This window comes from Grampus griseus (assembly GCF_964374135.1).
Source record: "Grampus griseus genome assembly, chromosome: 1".
Lineage (NCBI taxonomy): Eukaryota > Metazoa > Chordata > Mammalia > Artiodactyla > Delphinidae > Grampus > Grampus griseus.
Window position 1 is genome coordinate 83,333,705 of NC_139017.1, and position 17,991 is coordinate 83,351,695.

The window sequence follows — 17,991 nt, forward strand, 5'->3', positions numbered from 1 at the left end:
TCAACTTCACAGTCTAAGCAGTGGATCTTGTCCATCAGATGGCCTTGCTCCGGAGAGTTGGACATGAGGATGAGGCTGGAGCGGGGCCTGGTACAGAGCTCAGCAGATGCCTAGAGACTGGAGTCCGAAACCGGGGTCTCCTCCTGTCCTTTCTCCCTTCTCCCTTCCCCAGATGGCCTTCTGCAATTGCAGCCCAGAGGCCAGAGTGCTAGGCAGGAAAGGGTTAAGTTTCCGGGACTTCTGGACAGACTTCAGCCAGGTTCCAGGACTGGGGTAGGTAAGTGGGGGTGAGGAGGGTGGCGGGAGGGATGTGTTGGGAAACTGGTAAGACTAACATCTGGGACGTGGTCACTGCCCCTCCTCCTCACCCAAACCGCAGACGCCGTGGCAGCAGGAAAATCAGAGCGGTTCAGACCAAGCGCGATTGTGCAACCTGGCCCTGGTGATGAGCTTGATGCTGGAGATGGGAGTGGGGTTCCGGTCCTGGGGGCAGAGTCCACTTCAGATGTGAGGCTTAACGTTCTTACAGAACCCACACGCATTCAGTGCTCTGGTTTCCACATTCGACTAAACCCCATTGTCTACATCAAAACCTCGGAGAATTGGAATTGGAAGCTGTGCCCCTGGGCCCCAGTCTCGCAGCCGGAGGCGTGGTGCCGCTGGTGGTTCTGGGAGGGCTGCTGTGGAGGATGGTGGGCACCGGGGGCTTTTGCCCCAGCCTCTGGAAGTGCTGGTATTCTGCCGCCTCCCCAGGCACCTCCCAGTGAAGTCTGAAACTGGAGAAGCCCCTCTCGCTAGGCAAGGGAGCCCAGCCAAGTCCCTAATGCGGCTTAAGGAGCGGGGATGTGGCAGAGGAGAAGATGGACGATCACAGGGAGAAATCTGATCTGAGGGCTACCCCAAACAAACACAGGCAAGGAGCAGTGGATTTTCCTTTTAATGCAAAACGCTGCAGTACAGAACGAGTCCCATCCTCTAGGGCACTGAAGGGAGAAGGGAGAGAGGGCAGAGTCTAACATCTCCTCCTAGCCCTCTCTCTCCCCTGACTCGCACTGAGGCAAGAAATATTCTGTTGCCTGTTCACTGGGGTCACCTCCATATGTATAAGGGTCAGAGCTCTGGAACTGGCTCATCTTTCATCGGCCTGAAATCTGCTGACATGGGGCAAGACAGGAGTGAACGTTTAGGGCTTTCTCTCTTTTAGCTCTAAAAGGATTCCCCGAGATCTGGAGTCCCATGTGAAATGAAGGGGCAATGAGAATTTGGCTTCCATTGGCTGAAAATATGAGATGTGAATCACAACTTGCCCAGAATGACGAGCAGGAAATTTAGTCGGGATATAAATGTATGGAGGTGAAAGAGATTCAAAACACAAGACTAGCTCCCTCAAACTTCTTCCTCTTTCTTCCTCATCTCCAGCTTATAGACAATCTGGTAGCCATCATCCCAGGCGTAAAGCTGGCGCTCTCGGGGGTTATAGCGGAGGCTGGCGTGGGCACCATATCGGCGGGGGAAATAAGGGAGTGCTGCTCTTTCAGGGGTCAGGGTGCCACTGGCATCAAAGGAGCACTGGATGCGGGCCCGACTGGCAGGGCGGGTATTATAAACAACGTATAGGGTCCCACAGATGACAAAGGCAGCCTCAGCATTCTCTCTGGGACATGGTGTGTCCCACTGCTGCTCTGTGTCCAGTGTCTGCGGGTCTAACTTGGCCAGACACAAGTGCCTGTCGTCCTCCCGGGTGGCATAGACAGCCCAAAGGCCCTCCTCATCAGCCGCCAGGTCTATGTACGTGTCTGCCGTCAGCCCGTACGGGGGGATCAAACCCTCTGCTGGGAATACGGAACTGTCCACCACTGTTCGGTTTGCCAGGTGGAATTTGATGAGCTGCAAAGTGTTCTCCAACTCACCGCCCCCTCCAGGTCCTCCAGGGGGCCTCCGGGCATAGTAAAGAAAGCCACCATATACCAGCTGGCCCGTGCCTACCCAGGGGAAGGGCACCCGGACTCGGGAAGCTTTCCGGGCAGCCATGGCAAGGGTGAAGTCACGCAGCCTTGGGAAGACAAAGGCTGTGTCATTCTGGGTCCCATCTAACACGTAGATCTTCTCTGCTGGCCCCAGTGGATCCTTGGTCCACAGACCAGCTGGGCCACCAAACCGCTTCAGGATCTTCATTGATCTCACCTGAGAGATTGTGTAGCCACAGTCTGGTGGGAAAGGAGAAAAGCACAGGACAAGGAAAAACAGGCAAGAGTTAGATGCTCACTGCAGGAACCCCCCAGGGTGGGCTATTTGGAGAACAGTTGGGCCTTTGCCCAGTGGACGCCTCCACTCTCATGGAGGATTGGGACAAAGAGCACCACAGAGGCCTGGGTCCCCAGAAACTCTCCTTAATGAACCTCATAGTACAGAGATTTCCCTAAAACAGATTCTAGAAGACAGAGCCAAATGGACTGGGATAAGGAGAAAAAAGGGGAAGAACCAAGGAAGAATACAGGGGTCTGTTTCAGATTGCTTACCTGTCACCATATCGTACTTCTCGTTTCTTCTGCCCTTGCCTTTGGCCCCAGGGCCTCCAGTCACCTTCTCATCAACCTCTACACAGGGTAGGGCTGGGTTCTGGGTCTCCAGATAGTCCACCTCCCGCTCCAGACGGTCCACTCTCCCAGAGATGGTGTCAGCCTCAGTTCTGAGTGCCTCCCGCTCCTTCTCGGCCACCTCCAACAGCGGCAGCATCTTGTTCTTGAAATCCCGCAGCTCAGCAGCATGCCGACTACTCTGGTCCTGGCACTGGGCCAGCCGTTCCTAAAGGGATGGGGCAGCAGGAAGGAAGGCCGAAGGGTTACAACTCTCAGGCAGGGAAAGGCCCAACCAGGGAGTCAGGAATGGGAAAAAGCAAAACTCAGCCAGGCATCAGCATCCCCTTCAACCTCCACAGAGAGAAAACCAAATGTTCAAGACGCTAAAATGCGCAAAGAGCTCAGCTAAGATCCATCTAGGCCCCCATCCCGACTTTGCATCCTCCGGCCGTGCTGTGAGCAGTGCCACTGACTTCTCTGAGCCTCTAGGGCAGTCTAAGTGCATGAGGGTGAGAAGGGACCTCTGCTCCATTATACGATCCTCTTCTTGGGAATTAGGATGCTACAGACTCCAAGCTGTTAAAAAGGCAGAAAGTTGCAGATTCTCTGAGAACTTCCAGCTTTTAAAAGAATCACCAGCTCATCCTGAGATGCATTCCCATAATTCTAGCTCTCAATTTCCACTCTCTTCCCTTATCCCATCTAATCCCAGGGGTGAAACACAAAGGTCTATTTGCTTTGGAATTGCTTTCTGTATGTGGGGAAAGAGGAGGACTTGCAATTTTGAGGATCCTCTTATTAAAAGATGGAGTTTTCTGGAGGTTCTTACAAGAGCCCTAATTTGTCATCCCCATATCCCTGACAAACTGGTTGAATCAACAGGAGATGTGGAATCCTTCCAGGCTGGGCCAGAAGAGAAAGGAGACACCTACCTCTAAGGCAGCTAGTCGGCGTTCCATGTACTCCACAAGGTGGTGCTGCTGTCCTCGAAGGGGTCCCGACCAAGACAAAAGGAACAAGATAAGGAGCGGGGTGCGGGGCCCCATGGCTGCGGGCGAGTAGGGCCAGGGTAGACCAAGTGTGTAGTCGTGTGCACACGGCCTCTTCCACTCAAGCCGGCGGGTTAGCTTCGGAGGCCGGGCTGGGGGCGGTGCCTTCTCTCTTGCAGGATCTCGGGGCTCTCTCACTACTCTGGAATGCTTTCACAGTCTCTTTACGGGCCCCACCCCCTCCTTTCCGCTTGGATTGATCAAACACAGATGGCCCTATTGCAGAGCAGCCAGAAGGCTTAACCGCCTCCCGCCTAGGCCGTGGGCTCCCCAGGAGAGGAGAAGGAGATTGGAAACCCTAGGGCAAAGGCCTTCTGGGCAGTCACCCAGGAAAAGGAGCTAGCAGGGGGAGGCAGAGGCCCCGGAGGAAATTTAGCAAACTCTATTCCTGCTTTAGAATGCTTCCAATGCTGACTTAAGAACCATCCTTCGTTAATCCTTTCCTTTCCCAGCAATAACAGCATGGATTGTTTTCTGCCTTTAGTGGAAGCTGGAAGCAGGGGAGATGAGGTTTGAGGGGAAGGGGTGGGAAGAAAGGCCACAGTGGTCAAGTCTGTAGTACCTTCTTCTACAGCTCACTGGCGCCATCTTGTGCTAAGCACCTGGTGTCATCTCAGAATTAATAGGGAAACCAAGTTCACCTCCAGTGGAAAATTTCCCACAAAGCAAGCTAAGTAGATTGAATTTACAGGGGTTTTCATGATTAAAATGCAGCTTTCCCCACGGACTATCCAATTTCTTATGGGGCTATCCCAATCTCTCTCTGATTTAGCCTAAGAAAGAGAATGTATCTGAGATTAAAACTAAAAACAAAAACCAAAAAACTCAAAACAGGTCATTGAGAAATTAGTAAATTAATTCTTGATTATCTGGAAGTGAGACTGACTGCAGTCTTTCTATATACAGTTTTCCTTTGCCTGAAAGTTTCTAGGCATATTCTCTTACCCAAACTGGGGAGTGTTCAGTGAGTTCACACTAATTTTACATTCATTTATTTAGGAAAAAAAAATGAAAAATATATATGGTGCAGTTTAAATCAAAATAAACATACTCTGACTTCCCTACTAATGGGAGAGAACAGACTATTGATAACTTCTCTTGGTTATGGCCCAAAAGGGTGTTTCTAAATGTTTCTCATTTCCATATCCCAACTATGACTACAGGAGCCCAAAAAATTAATGGCCACTGTAAGACAGACTTGTCCTGAAACACATGCGTCAAAAGAAGTCAAATGAGCATAGCATTTATTCAGAGCCCCGCAGTGATGAATCTAGACAAATCTCTAATTCTTTATCAGGAGAAATTTTACTTTAATCACTCACTTAAGAGAAATCTGAGCCAAAGTCCTCCTCTAAAGAAAAAAAAAAACTACTCCTTGGACTTGAGGACATGGGGAGGGGGAAGGGTAAGCTGGGATGAAGTGAGAGAGTGGCATGGACATATACACACTACCAAATGTAAAACAGCCAGCTAGTGGAAAGCAGCCGCATAGCACAGGGAGATGCGACCATCTAGAGGGGTGGGATAGGGAGGAGATACGGGGATATATGTATATGTATAGCTGATTCACTTTGTTATACAGCAAAAACTAACACACCATTGTAAAGCAATTATACTCCAATAAAGATGTTATAAAAATAAAAAAAAAACGATTCTTCTAACAGTGCAGCTTTCTGAAAGGAGGGGAAAATAGCATCGTCTTGTGGTTATTCTTATTTGCATTCTGGTACTTTAGATGTTTGGTGGAACATGCTAGGAAGCAAAGTTTAATTAGCCTGTGTCAGAAGTTTCTGCATCTTTCAAAGGGCCAGATCCAGATGATCTTAAGTTAGGGCCCTGGACACTCCATTCTTGGGAAGTATTCCCTACCGACCCCTATTTATTTCTGGGGCGGAGATTTGTATGAAGAATGAAGTTGTCTCTAACACTCTACTGGCGTTCAGATGCAATGTATTTAGTCACTCCAAAGATGCCAATTGTTGATCCCCTTTGTACCCCTATAAGAGAAGTCAAAAACAGCCACATGAATCAGAAAATTTACCCATTTTATTGATGCATTGCAATTGCTCTACATTTTACCATATTATGTAGAAAATACTGAAAATACAAGCTACTTTGTAAAACCAAAGACAAACATTGAATCCAAAGATAAACTATGTTTTTACACAATGGACCCTTTTCCCGTAGTTAGTATTAAATTTTAAATATCTATTTCTTTTTGTTAAAATGATTATTTTACATACTCCCTAAGTACATCTGCATTACAAACATAGCTCAGTAATTCTCAGAAACTGTTTCTAGAGGCTTGTCATAAAAGGAAGCGCACAACCAGAAAAGGGAGAAAGCAAAAAAAGTTTAAATCGCACACAATAACTAGCATATCAAATACATTTAATAAACTTGGAATTCCATTGCAATATCAAGGATTCAAAGCGGAAATACTAACGTTACATATAATGTACATAAAATGTACTGCTACATGTAGTGAGATTATTTTTCAAGCTGAATCAAAACCACGTATTATATAAAGTTTAGCAACGAACAACCATGTAGACATGCTGCACCATCCATCAGTTAAAAAAAAAGAAATTGAAACAGGAAGCAGGCTTGGGTCATTCCTGTCACTGAGAGGCAATTTCATTTCCTATCCTAAAACAAACCATCCTAACCAGTGGGTTTTTGCATAATAATGCTGAATAAAACACACACTACTGCGCTTGCCTGGCTAAGGGCAGTCAAGTTTAGCCCCTCTAGTGGAGGACGATGGATGGTCAGAACTGTTTAAGTGAAGTTCTCATTCCTGGGGCTGGGATTTTAGCTGAGCACTGACCATAGTATCACTTCCTGGAAGCTACTAAAAACTCCAGAGTGATCAAGTGTCCAGATGAGCCTAGAGTGGCTGTACCTAACCCTTCCCATTTTCTCTCTCACCCTGAAGGGGAGAAGCTGGAAATACAAGTTCTGACAGGACTTAAAGCCTTAAGCTGGTCTGAGGTCAGGCCACTGTGACCTGGGCCAGCTGCTCACTTTATTCTTGGAGCCTCCCCCATCCTGTCAGGGCCAGCAATGTTAAGCCCCAGAGACAGAATCTAAAGCCACACTGAGCACATACACATTCAGCAGACACAGATGGATTTTTATCTTGGTAAATCTGAAATGCCAATTTGCAAAACTAATACTGAAGATCTCTAAAATTCTTAAAGCCACACACTGCTAGTAAGGTGATTATGGTAACAATATAAGCTCTTGGTATTGTCTTCTCCCCGTGAAGACTCCTATCTTAAGTGGTATCCACTTACTGGACTGAGGGTGGGGGGTAGGGTGAGCAGGAGTGGAGTGTTTTTTTCCTGCATCTCATTTCTTACAAAAACAACAAATCTTATCCCTTGTAAAGATAAGGAACAAAAAATATTTCCATTAGAAACTAGATCTGCCTTTGAGCATGAAAATGAGAATGCGCTTGGCAAAAAGAGACACAAAGATTGCACACACAGACCAGAAAACTGTATAACACTAGTGACAGAAGCTATACAAACTGCTTGGGTATCTTGATCAATATAATGCTGAAAACACAAAATAATGATAAAAAAAAAAAAGTAGAAAACACCAACATGTTCCTGGTAGGCTATACTGACTATCTGCCCCATCTTGAAAGCCCTTCCTCCTTACAATGAAGAAATTCCAAATACCTTGACAGCTCCTCGGTGTTCAACCTGGTACAGAGCTTGCCGACCAGGCTCCATGAAATCTCCCATCTCCATCCTGCACCTCCTTGACACCATCTCTACAAAGAACCAGTCCTAGACTTATCCCTCAAATACATAATTTTCAGTTCAGATGGAACATGTCTACATCTTAGGGTTAACCTTCTTCCCCCAAATCTTTAATGGGCAGGAACTTTGCCATCCCCAGTACTCTCTACTTGACCCAGATCCGTGTAGGAGCTGAGAGTACAAGGACACTTTCACAGTTTGAAGGGCCCCAAGAATACACAAGTTGTTAAAAAGAAACCTCAAAAGCCCGATGGCTCAACAGGCTTTGGTTCCTTCTAAATATTCTTCACCGGCTAAGAAACCTTTCTTTGAGTTCCCTGTCACCAGCGGCTTCACAAAACTCCTCCTCATAGTATTGGGGATGTGGGAAGCAATACAACAGGCTCTTTGGTATAAACACATCTGTTACATGTTTTTTTCAACAAGCAAATATTTTACTAGGAATATCAACTATTTGCAGGAAGGACTGCCACATGGGAAAAGGAAAAAATAAATCTCATCTAAAAGTGATTGCACATACTTAAAAAAAAAAAGAAAGAAAAAAATGCATATTTAATATTGGCTTGACTCCTCTCACCTGCTTCCCGAATTCTCACAGAAGCAAGGTAGCAATGCACAGTGAGAGAGCCACATGGGGAAAATGCTTCTGTGAGAACTCGGCTGAGAATCCAAAATGGAAAGGGGTAGAGGTGGCAGTAAAAAAGAGAAGCTGCTGTTTTTATTTTTCAGTGTCGGCAGGGAAACTGAGAACAATGCATATACACAACACAGCTATTAATCCTGTTCTGATAAATCCCAGTGAACAGCTTAGGGTCCACGGGGGCTTGCTGGTCCGTCCTAAGGCAAGCTCACTGTAAACTCTATTAACCACTACATTATCATATAAGGCACTACAATAAGGGAAGGAGGAGAAAGGGAAGGAAGAGACACACACTGAACAACTCCTCACCAGACACACCTGTGCAAAACAATTCCAAGGGTCTCCTCTCCTTGCAGGCAATGCCCCTGCTCACTCAGCACTACAGTAATATGCTCTAATATAATTGCAATTAGTTCACATACATTCCAACAAGTATCAGTTCATTTTGGTTTAAATACAATGGAGACATCAATTCCATCTCCGGGGTAACACTGGAGGATCAGAAACACACTAAATACACAATTCAAGTGTAATCACTACACATCTGATTACAAATAACATTTTGGGTTAGCAGGAAAAATTGCTTGTTATATTCTTCTAATCAATATGTACATATTTAATTATGCAAAATATTAAAACACCACCATTACAAAACTTCTAAAATATTTTTAAATTCAGTAATAAATTTTTAAAATATTTTTTGCAATTCCTACATGCACTTATTATATAAGTCTTAATAAGAGAGCATTCAATTTGCTGCTGGCATACAAAGAAAGCTACTTTAAAGTATAAAAGCTATACACAACGTTTCTTATCCGGTTTCAGATCCTTTAGCTTTCTCCCCAAATAAATCACATAGAATGAAGGGAGAGCTGAGGCAAAGAGAGAAAGAGGTGTATTATTGAAAATTCATACTAATATTCAGGCAAAGCTCATCGATGCCAACAACCTTTAGGCAAAGCTCATCAATGCCAGTATCGCATAATACAAAGAGATTTTGCATATAATAAAACAACTACCACCATACAATAATAACCACCTTAATGGCTTTTCCAATAATAAAATTTAAGCTAAATCAGAGAGAGAAGGACTTTTTAAAAATAATTTAAAAAGAATGCACAGGGTTCATTTAGAAAGAATACCTGGTGCTTTCACGGTAGGTATGGATTCTCTCACACTAAGTCACCAGCAAATGGTGAGCTGCCTTTTTAACACTACTTTAATAATAAACACAGGAGCAACTGAGAGAATCCCAACAGTAACAGAGAGTAGTATGTAACCAGTTTTGCAAAAATAACAATTTCCCACTAAATATAACATGACATGAAAACAAAATTGAAACACTGTAAGCTTAAATGTCCCATTAGCAAAGGTAAAATTTTGAGGAGAAATGCAAGATAGTAAAATACAGACTTGTGCAAGCTGCTCTTAAGATAAGCAATTAAGTCTTGGTTTTTAAACAAGCAGAAAGTAATGATTCTTCTTTTCTTGTTAACAGATTTCAAGTCCTTCTATCAGCATTTTTCCTCTGACCAGCAATTACAATAAAATAAAGTTAAATAAAGAGGAACTTCACTTGTTTTTAAAAGCATTTATAGAAATCAAGTCAGAGAGAGAAAATATTTTTCAAAGGTTAACTTCAGAATGATCTCTCTTCCTTGGTAACTGCAGATGATGGGCATCTGAACTCTTCCAAATACCAAAAATGCTGTCATAAAAATAAAGAATTAAAAAATAGGGCAGACTTTGGGAGACTACAACAATGCAGTCAACACTGAGACAGGTTCCCCAGAGAAAAGCCTTCTGCTTCAGTGGGCCCCTGCAGAGCAAGTTGCTGGCTAAGGAGTTTCAGGAGAGGGTGAGGGAGGAGCTCATCACAGCCCATTAAGAACTCTGACCCCTCCTCCCTCATACTCACCAACTACAAGTAAGAATACTGGCTGATCTTGGTAGGGCTCAGTGGGTATCCAGTGTAAATGGTTGAGCCTCGGGAAGACCCAATGTAAGACTGGGTGGCAAATTGGTGTTGGTACTGAGCAGGGGCCACGCTGGCAGAAGTGAGGAGACTGGGCCCAACACTGACAGGGACCTGGTGCACCAGAGTGCTAGGGTGGGTGGTATACGCTGCAGCATGCCTTGAGGAGCCCTGCGGGGAGAAGAGATGAGCAATGGAGCTGGTGGAGCCCAATGCAGCAGCAGAAGTGGGGGCAGCATACGTATACAGGTGAGGCTGGCTTGGCAGGTGAGCAGGGGCTGGGGCCAGGTGTGGGTGCCCAGTCGAATGTAGTGGGCTGCCATGCTGGAAGGCGTAAGGGGCTTGGGAGAGCGGGGCCACAAACGCCTGCTGCCTGCGGGGGGCAGGGTTGCTGCTTCTCTCTTGCGAGGTTGGAGCTGATGATGATTGCTGGTTCTGGAAGGAGGAAGAAGGAAGTGAGGAATCTTGAGGTCACCCTGGCTCAGGGCACCAAAGGCCAATTTGAGAGTTGAGGTTCTAACTCATACTGCTTCTGGGCTGCCATAGCACAGAATCTCCCAGACTGGCAATGCTGTCAGAAGTCAGCCATCCATCCCTCTGCCTCCTGGCAGAATAGATCGTAACCCAGCCCAGACAGCAGCAGTTTGCTCTCAAGTATGACAGAGGAAAGGGGGAAATCAAGAGTTCATAGGGTTACTCACTCCTGCAAGTAAATAACTGTCGACTCAACTCACCCTATTCTGGCATCAGTGACTGAATTTTTCCTAACCTTTCTTCCTTGCCATTGTTTTCTCTTGCTTTCCTCTAAGTTTTTCATATCCCTCTTGAACTGTGGAGCCCAAGACACATGCACTAACTCAAACTTACATTTGCACCTGCATGTGCTCTCTCTCTCTCTCACACACACACAACCACACAGTTACACCCTCATATTTACACTTTCTCACTACTAGTAGACATCATACAAGCACCAGAATTTCAGCTGAGGAAAAAGTGAACACAAATAGAATAGTGACCCTCCCCACCCCATCAGAGGATCAGATGGGGAGAAAAAAGCCCCAAATCCCAGACTCAAGCACCATGTAAGACTAGAACCAGTTGATTAAGTATCCAGAAAGCTTTTTCACTGTCTCTTGCTTCAAGTAAACAGAGTAAGGCTCAGGTTATTTATGACCCAGAAGATAAAGAAAGAGAATCTAGTCTCAATGCATGTGGTGGTGCAGAACGAGGCAAGAACTAAAGCATCCTAGGCACTTTCTAAATTCCACACATTTCTCTCATCTTCCAGGATAGACTAGGGAGGTCTGATGGAAAACCTGGAACGTACATTCTGAACACATTTACAGAGGGAATGAAGAGACACAACACATACAGATATGACACAGGCCATGGAACACCAAATTGTTTGACACAAAAGGGACTTCATTTGGCTTTATTCAGCAGTCCAGCCAGAAGCAGGGTTCTCCAGAGAGTAACAATAGCGGGGGCCCCAAACAGAAGGCAGCAGCCCCTAGTGCTTACCTGGCTAAGGTTGAGTGGCTGTGCTGCGCTGGTCCCCCCGCGCTGAGCTCGATATCCTGTGGGGGTGATACAGCATCCAGATGACTGCCCGCTCACTGAAGCCACTGGCTTGGTCTTACTGCTCAGGAGACCTAAGAAAGGGTCAGGCTTTAGTTATGAGCAGACGTGGACTCAGTATCACTGAGCTAAACCTCAGATGGCATCATATTAATCAGTCCATGTTTGTATGAGGTTTGCAAGAGTTAAGGTTTCATGTGTATCTTATTTCCTCAATTACATTTACACTAGAAGAACAAAAACTGTATTATCCATTTCTTTTCTGTCTTTCTACAAAGCTCCATAAAGATCTTCAAAAGGTTCACTTCAGTAAATATTATCTAATCTCCAGTAATGTGAAAGGTACTATTAGAAATATAAACACAAGTAAGACATGGTCCCAGCTCTCAAGGAGCCTAGAGTTTATGTAGGAAGGGATTAAACAAGTACAGAAATGACAATGTGAAGCTGAGTAAGATACTGGTAATATTTAGGAACATTTAGGTGTCAAAGGGGTTTAAAGGAAGACAAGATTATATCTTGTTGGGCATTCACTGTCTTCAAATTCTAAGAAACTGCAGAAAGTGCAGCTGAATATAAGCACGATCAATTTTCAAAATTTTGCTTCCTTCTGTGGTCCCACTAGGAAAACTGGAGCATTTATTCAGTGACTTGTGGAGCAACCTATTTTCTTTGGACCCAATAGTGGACAGAGCTCCTAATAATGTTTCTCAGTAGCCTGGCATCAGGAAGTTTTGCCCTGTCTGCAATGGACAGTTGTCTACTTCTCAGGAGGAGAACCACACGTCACCCTCAAACTAGAACACTGTTTATGTCTTCGGCAGTATTATAATTCATGGTAAAACACTAATTCATAAAAGTACGAAGAGATGGCTATATCGATGCCAAAATTTCACAGTCCTCGCCTTTGGTGTATAGAGTTGCCACTGGAAAAGAGCTGCCTAGACTAGGACTACATTTTTCTGGGCCCCCTTGCCTCTAGGTGGGGCCATGTGATGAGTTTTCACTATTTCCGGGGCTAAAGAGGTTAAAAACTGTGTGTGCCTCCTCCATACTTTCCTTCTCCTTCTGATTGGATGCTGAGGATTCCAAGGCTCTGATCCTTAACTCGCTGCCAGGCCTACCAACCAGGAGCACTTGCACTGGGAACTCACGTGACTAAGAAATAAATTTCTATTATGTTAAGCCACGAAAACTGGGGCTTGTTACTGCAGTTAGCATTTCATTACCCAATAACTGAACCCGGGAACCTAAACCCAGCATCTCACAGAGCAAAACAGATGGAGGTAATTTGGTTGATAATACAACCCACAAAAGCATCACTGCTATGCCACTGGGCGAGAAAAGATCTAAAGTACATATTGTTTTCCAAAATAACTTCTGCAATCACTTTTAATATTATCAGTTCCCATTCATTTCTGGATTGTCAAATCTGAACCACCTGTGGCAAAAAAACCTGCCTGTTAATTCTCCCTGCCATCTAACAAAAGTCGTATCTACCTTCTCCCATCAACAGTGAGTGTATTACTGAGTCTACAAACTCATTTTTATATTGATCCAAGCAAAATAAACACAGGAAGATAAACTGATGGCCAAAAACAATTTCATATCACAAGGAACTGATTTCTGAACTAGGCAATTTTTAGGAAAATCTACACCACTGGTCTGTACCATTGGCAAAAGCAGATTATAGCAAAATACTAAAGATACACACATCAAAGGAGCATTCAACTCCAGTTGTGAACAAACTCACCTGAGGCCTGGGTTGCTACAGTGCAGTCACCAAGCTGAGTTTTCAGTGGAGGTACAATGATGGTGCGGGTGCCAGCGCCATCCCCCACGACTCTGCCGGGACCCTCCGGAAGGGGTCCACTATTGCCCCGGAGAGCACTCAGGGTATCAGTGGAATATGGGCTGCTCAAGGAAGAGTCAGAGTCTGGAGAATCATTGACAGTGACATAACTGATGACATTAGACCTTGCCTTCAGGCCAGAGCTGAGGAGAAGAAAATACATGAAAATTCAACCCCCTTTTAGCAATGTTTCTTTGCTGGTCTCTGGTCTTCCCATAATAAAAATGATGATAATCATGATGATAGTAATAATAACAACAGTAGCAGCAACAAATTTCTGAGTGCTTATTATGCATCAGGCACTATTCTTACACTCTACACATAACTCACAACACTTCCATGAAGTAGGTACTTTATCCCTGTTTTGCAGATAAGGCAACTGAGGCAGAGGGAGATGGAGATTAAGAAACTTGACCAAGGTCACACAAGTGATAAGTTGTGAAGACAGGATTCAGATCCAGGACAGAATGACTCCAAAGTACACACCTCTAGCAACTATTCTATGTTGCCTCTTAGCCATTCCCAACAGCATTCTTCAAACACCACTTTATTTTCATATCACCCTGCTAGACTATAAATGGTTCTTTACTGTATCTAATCAAACTTCTCACTATAGGTGTTTTTAAAAAAAGTTTCTTCACAAAATGACCCCTACCTTACTAACTTTACCTTTTCCTTAATTTTTAATAGGCTTGCCTCCGGTCAAAGCAATCCTGCTGGTTACATAATTTTTGCCAGTACTAGGCCCCTTTTCTTCACTGGAAAGTTAACTTTTTTCTTCCCCAAATCAGTTCAATAACCACTTTCAAAACTTAGTTTCAAGTCTATTTACCATTTGTAAATAGCCATTTGTAAATACCATTTGTAAATAGCCCTTTTGAAGTATTTCATTCTAAATTTACTCTTTCAAGTTCATTTAAACTTCATTTACACGTGACTCCGTTAAGTCTCCTAAGTTACTTTCATGCGTGAATCCTTCCTCCTCAGGTAAAAGTAGAGTTATTGCTTCTTCTATATGCCTAACACCAAAAACACAATGAAGAAGAACACAGATCAAGGCAACTGACTATGTTCACACCAAGAGAGGTGTGTATCACAGTTCTTAAATGTATCCTATCTCTCTTAGTTAACTGCCCAATTAAGGACTTGGATTAAGGTGCTGGGATAAGAGGAAATAATCTGGTACTTAAATTCTTAAACTGAATGACCATATAGCAGAGGGGGGAAAAGAAGGTAGCCCTACTTAAAGTTCTACCTCTTCCAAAGAGGTCTGTTCAGATTAAAAAATTACACAAATTTCATATAATCTCATATCTACCAACTTGTTCCAATTAATTGTTTTTTACATGCTTCTGTTACAGTATCTGTTTTCAGACTCTAAAGTTCCTTAAAGGCAGGGGATCATGTCTGTAGTACATAATGTGCATTCCAAGCCAGAACAGCCTGACAACGTAATCTATACCTTCCATCTAATGTATCTGAACGACTGATTTAACTGATGAACATGTATAATATTACAGAAAACTTGACAATGCTCAGTTATGGAAACTTGAGTGTTCTGGCTCACTCATCCACGTCCATGCTTCCTAAATACCCCTTTTTAGTCCTTCCTTTCATAGCCAAAATTGAGCCACTTGTGTGAAGCCAACAGACTAAGACCAAGGGCAGGAGCCACAGAGCTAGGGAACCATTCACCTGTCTTACCTATTGGGCTTATATTTGTTGTCCTCTTCCTCATCAGTGTCACTGCGGATAGTGATGACACTCACAGGAGGGCTGGGAGTATCTGGAATGATGATTGGCTGATGCTGATCTTGTACAGGGACTAGGGAATTATAAGAAGATGTGGTACGGAGGGGGCTGCTCCCAACCAGAGAATAGACTTGAGAAGGCAGAACATCCAGAGAGGACCTGTAGGAAAAGGTCACAAGAAAGATCATTCAGTGCTTGGTCCCCAAAACTAGATATCTTTTCCCCAGAACTCTTTCCAATTTACTCTTTGATTCCTCCTTACCAAATCATTAAGCCAATATACTTAACTATAAAAGTCCCAATAAAAAATAAACTAACCACTCTAGCCAGGGTTTCCAGGACAAGAACACCAAAATTAGAATATAGATTTTATTTTTGTATGCCCTTTACCCCGTGGTTAAATTTCACTCTGTAAAGTGGGTAGAAAACTAAAAACATCAGCCAAAAGAAGGCTGGATTCAAAGTGGCAGCAGAGAGGAAGGATCAGCATAACCAGAACACCTCTGCGTGCATGCCCGAAGGTTAGCTCTTTTCAATTTGGCAGCTTCTTGCTGCTTCATACCAGAAGTGTCTATACTCCAACACTCCAGATGCCAGGCGACATATCTTTCAAACTGGCAATTTTAACTATCAGCCCTAACAGAGACTTACTTAGAAGAGACTGGAGCAGACTGCTTATTCTTCTTTGAAGGGAGGGAACTGGATTGTTGTTGTCTGACAACATGGGCAACGCCAACATTAAGGGGCTGAGCAGTGGCCAATGTCACATGGTTAGTCAGCAAGGATGGCTGCTGCATAATAGTGCTGTACTGGTTGCCATGAGAGTGGGCATTCCTGTATCATCAGAAAGAGAAGTATGAATGCTGAAAACACTGGGAAGGCAGGACCAAATAGGTACTAAAAGCAATTAAAACAACCAAATAAAGCTGTGTTTTATTTTTATAGTTGGGCACCTGGATTATAAGGCTTTAGGGGGTTTCACTGTATGGTTTATTGCATAACACTTTCTTTAAATCTGAAGTAAATAATTTCTGAACTTAGAACCTACTGTTTTCCTGCATTCAAAGTTTTCTTGTAACTCTGTCTCCTAGCCTGATATGGATTCTTTTCTTCAAGGATTTCACACAGAGATAAATCTCTCCTTTCCTTTACCTTCTTCCTGTCTCACCAAATCCTCAAGTAGTCCTTCCCTAAGGGACCTGCCCTTGCAAATTCTCCCAGAGAGGAACACAGGGCACTTGCCTCCAGTCTGTGAGCTGCTGGCCACTGCCCATGGCCTCTGGAATCACTGCAGTGGGCTGGACTGAGTTGTGTAGAGCTACCCCAGGCAACTGTTGCCAAGTTGAAGGCAGGAGAATTTGTTGGGTTCCTCCAGGCCAAGCCTGCTGTAAGGAAACAAACACAAAAAGATCCAGACTTGACTCACTCTTGGCTTTTTCTTCTGTTTTTTAGATGAAAGAAAAATTAATAGCTTAAAAGAAGTTTCTTGTAGATTGTTAACTTGCAGAGATTTAAAAAAGGAAGGTCAGAGGGGCTCAAGGTTACAAGTCTTATGAACAGGGAAAAAGAACACGCTGCCTTCTCTTGGCCACCTCCATAACCTGACCACCAGGGTATTAAAGAAAAGAAGATCCCTGTGGTTAAGAGTTTCTATTATACTGCAGAGTAAAGGAATCTGAAAGTTCAGAAGTAAGCTCTAGTTAAATGCTGGAGTAACGTTTTTGCAAAGAGTCTAAAAACATCCCAAGAAAGAGTTAAGACAACTCCCTTGAGATTAAAAATAGGAATTTAAAAATTTGAGTGCCAATCAGATAAAAGACATCAGGTCAATTCAACCCATAAAACAAAGAGGAGAATTGTTCCTTTTTAAAAGGGTAGTCCTTGGAAAATGGAGCCAGATGTGGATGACCAAAGGCCAAAATCCTTTGGCAAACAAGCTTAATGCCAGCAAGAGAAAGCTAACTTCATCATTTATAGCCATGTGATAGCATTTTTAAAAAATGCAATAAGAAAAATATTTAAGAAATAGATGCGGAGAGTACCATATTTTGTTTTTAGTAGTTTCCTAAATATGTATCATTTGTAGAAACATAACTCGACATAAAAACTAATCACTAAAAGAAAATATATTGTTTGTAGTTCTTAACAAGCCATGCCACTTGCAATAAATAGCAACAAATATGTTTTCTGTACTTCTTACGGAAATTGTGGCATTTCCTAGAAAAATGGGAACAGATTTGAAAGTCTGCTTTTTAAACCTGAATTCCACAGTACAATCACCTACAATGCTTGGGTACATATGGTTCTGTTTCTGGAATTCCAAACTGCAAGGCCATCAACACACTGTTTTAAAAATATTTCTGCAAGTAACAGATCCACTTGTTACAAATACCGGTTCCAAACAAGAAGCCTTCAAATCGGAGAAACTGCAAACATGTCTGCTACCATAAGCAGAATTCAAAACAAAACAAAACAAAACAAAAAGTAAGAGAAGTATGTTAAGTCACACCATGCGTCTTTCCATAAGCCAACACCTGCACAAGACAAAGCATGTAGTTTAATACAAAGCAAGAAATAACATTTCAACGTGAGGCAGAAATCTGGCGTTCCAAGCGACGAACTGTTTTGACAGAGGAAGAACAAAAATATGCAAAGCTTAGCAAATGGCTAGTGCAAACTTAAGAGAAGCAGCAAAGGAGAAGTGTCAACTAACATTCCCAACCTCAAAACTACAGGTGTGCAAGTTAAAACCAGTGGCTTGGATCAATCAAGTTGGAAATATATCTGACTCCC

General features: G+C 43.6%; 2 protein-coding genes across 3 annotated transcripts in view; both read right to left on the reverse strand.

The window, feature by feature from the left end:
* Positions 1–919: 919 nt before the first annotated feature.
* Positions 920–3,887, reverse strand: OLFML3 (olfactomedin like 3). Its single transcript, XM_082672306.1, has 3 exons — positions 3,512–3,887; positions 2,520–2,805; positions 920–2,207 (listed from the first exon to the last, which is right to left on the reverse strand). The coding sequence occupies exons 1-3, from the start codon at positions 3,623–3,625 to the stop codon at positions 1,387–1,389; spliced, it is 1,221 nt and encodes a 406-aa protein (XP_082528432.1). The 5' UTR covers positions 3,626–3,887; the 3' UTR covers positions 920–1,386.
* Positions 3,888–5,656: 1,769 nt separating this feature from the next.
* The window catches only part of HIPK1 (homeodomain interacting protein kinase 1), a 47,154-nt gene continuing 34,819 nt past the window's right edge, over positions 5,657–17,991 (reverse strand). For both annotated transcript variants that reach the window (XM_082648278.1, XM_082648277.1), the window contains exons 11-16: positions 16,441–16,583; positions 15,850–16,032; positions 15,151–15,357; positions 13,348–13,589; positions 11,538–11,668; positions 5,657–10,451 (exon numbers count right to left, since the gene is read on the reverse strand). In XM_082648278.1, the coding sequence (XP_082504404.1) occupies positions 9,963–10,451; positions 11,538–11,668; positions 13,348–13,589; positions 15,151–15,357; positions 15,850–16,032; positions 16,441–16,583 (1,395 nt within the window). In that variant the 3' untranslated portion in view covers positions 5,657–9,962. The remainder of the gene's footprint in view (positions 10,452–11,537; positions 11,669–13,347; positions 13,590–15,150; positions 15,358–15,849; positions 16,033–16,440; positions 16,584–17,991) is intronic.

Bases quoted from the DNA above. Each gene is read 5' to 3' on its own strand.
- OLFML3 (XM_082672306.1), bottom strand. From the start codon at position 3,625: ATGGGGCCCCGCACCCCGCTCCTTATCTTGTTCCTTTTGTCTTGGTCG. The intron at 2,806-3,511 runs GTAGGTGTCTCC...CCATCCCTTTAG, and splicing joins GCCGACTAGCTGCCTTAGAG to GAACGGCTGGCCCAGTGCCA. The intron at 2,208-2,519 runs GTAAGCAATCTG...CTTTCCCACCAG, and splicing joins GAAGTACGATATGGTGACAG to ACTGTGGCTACACAATCTCT.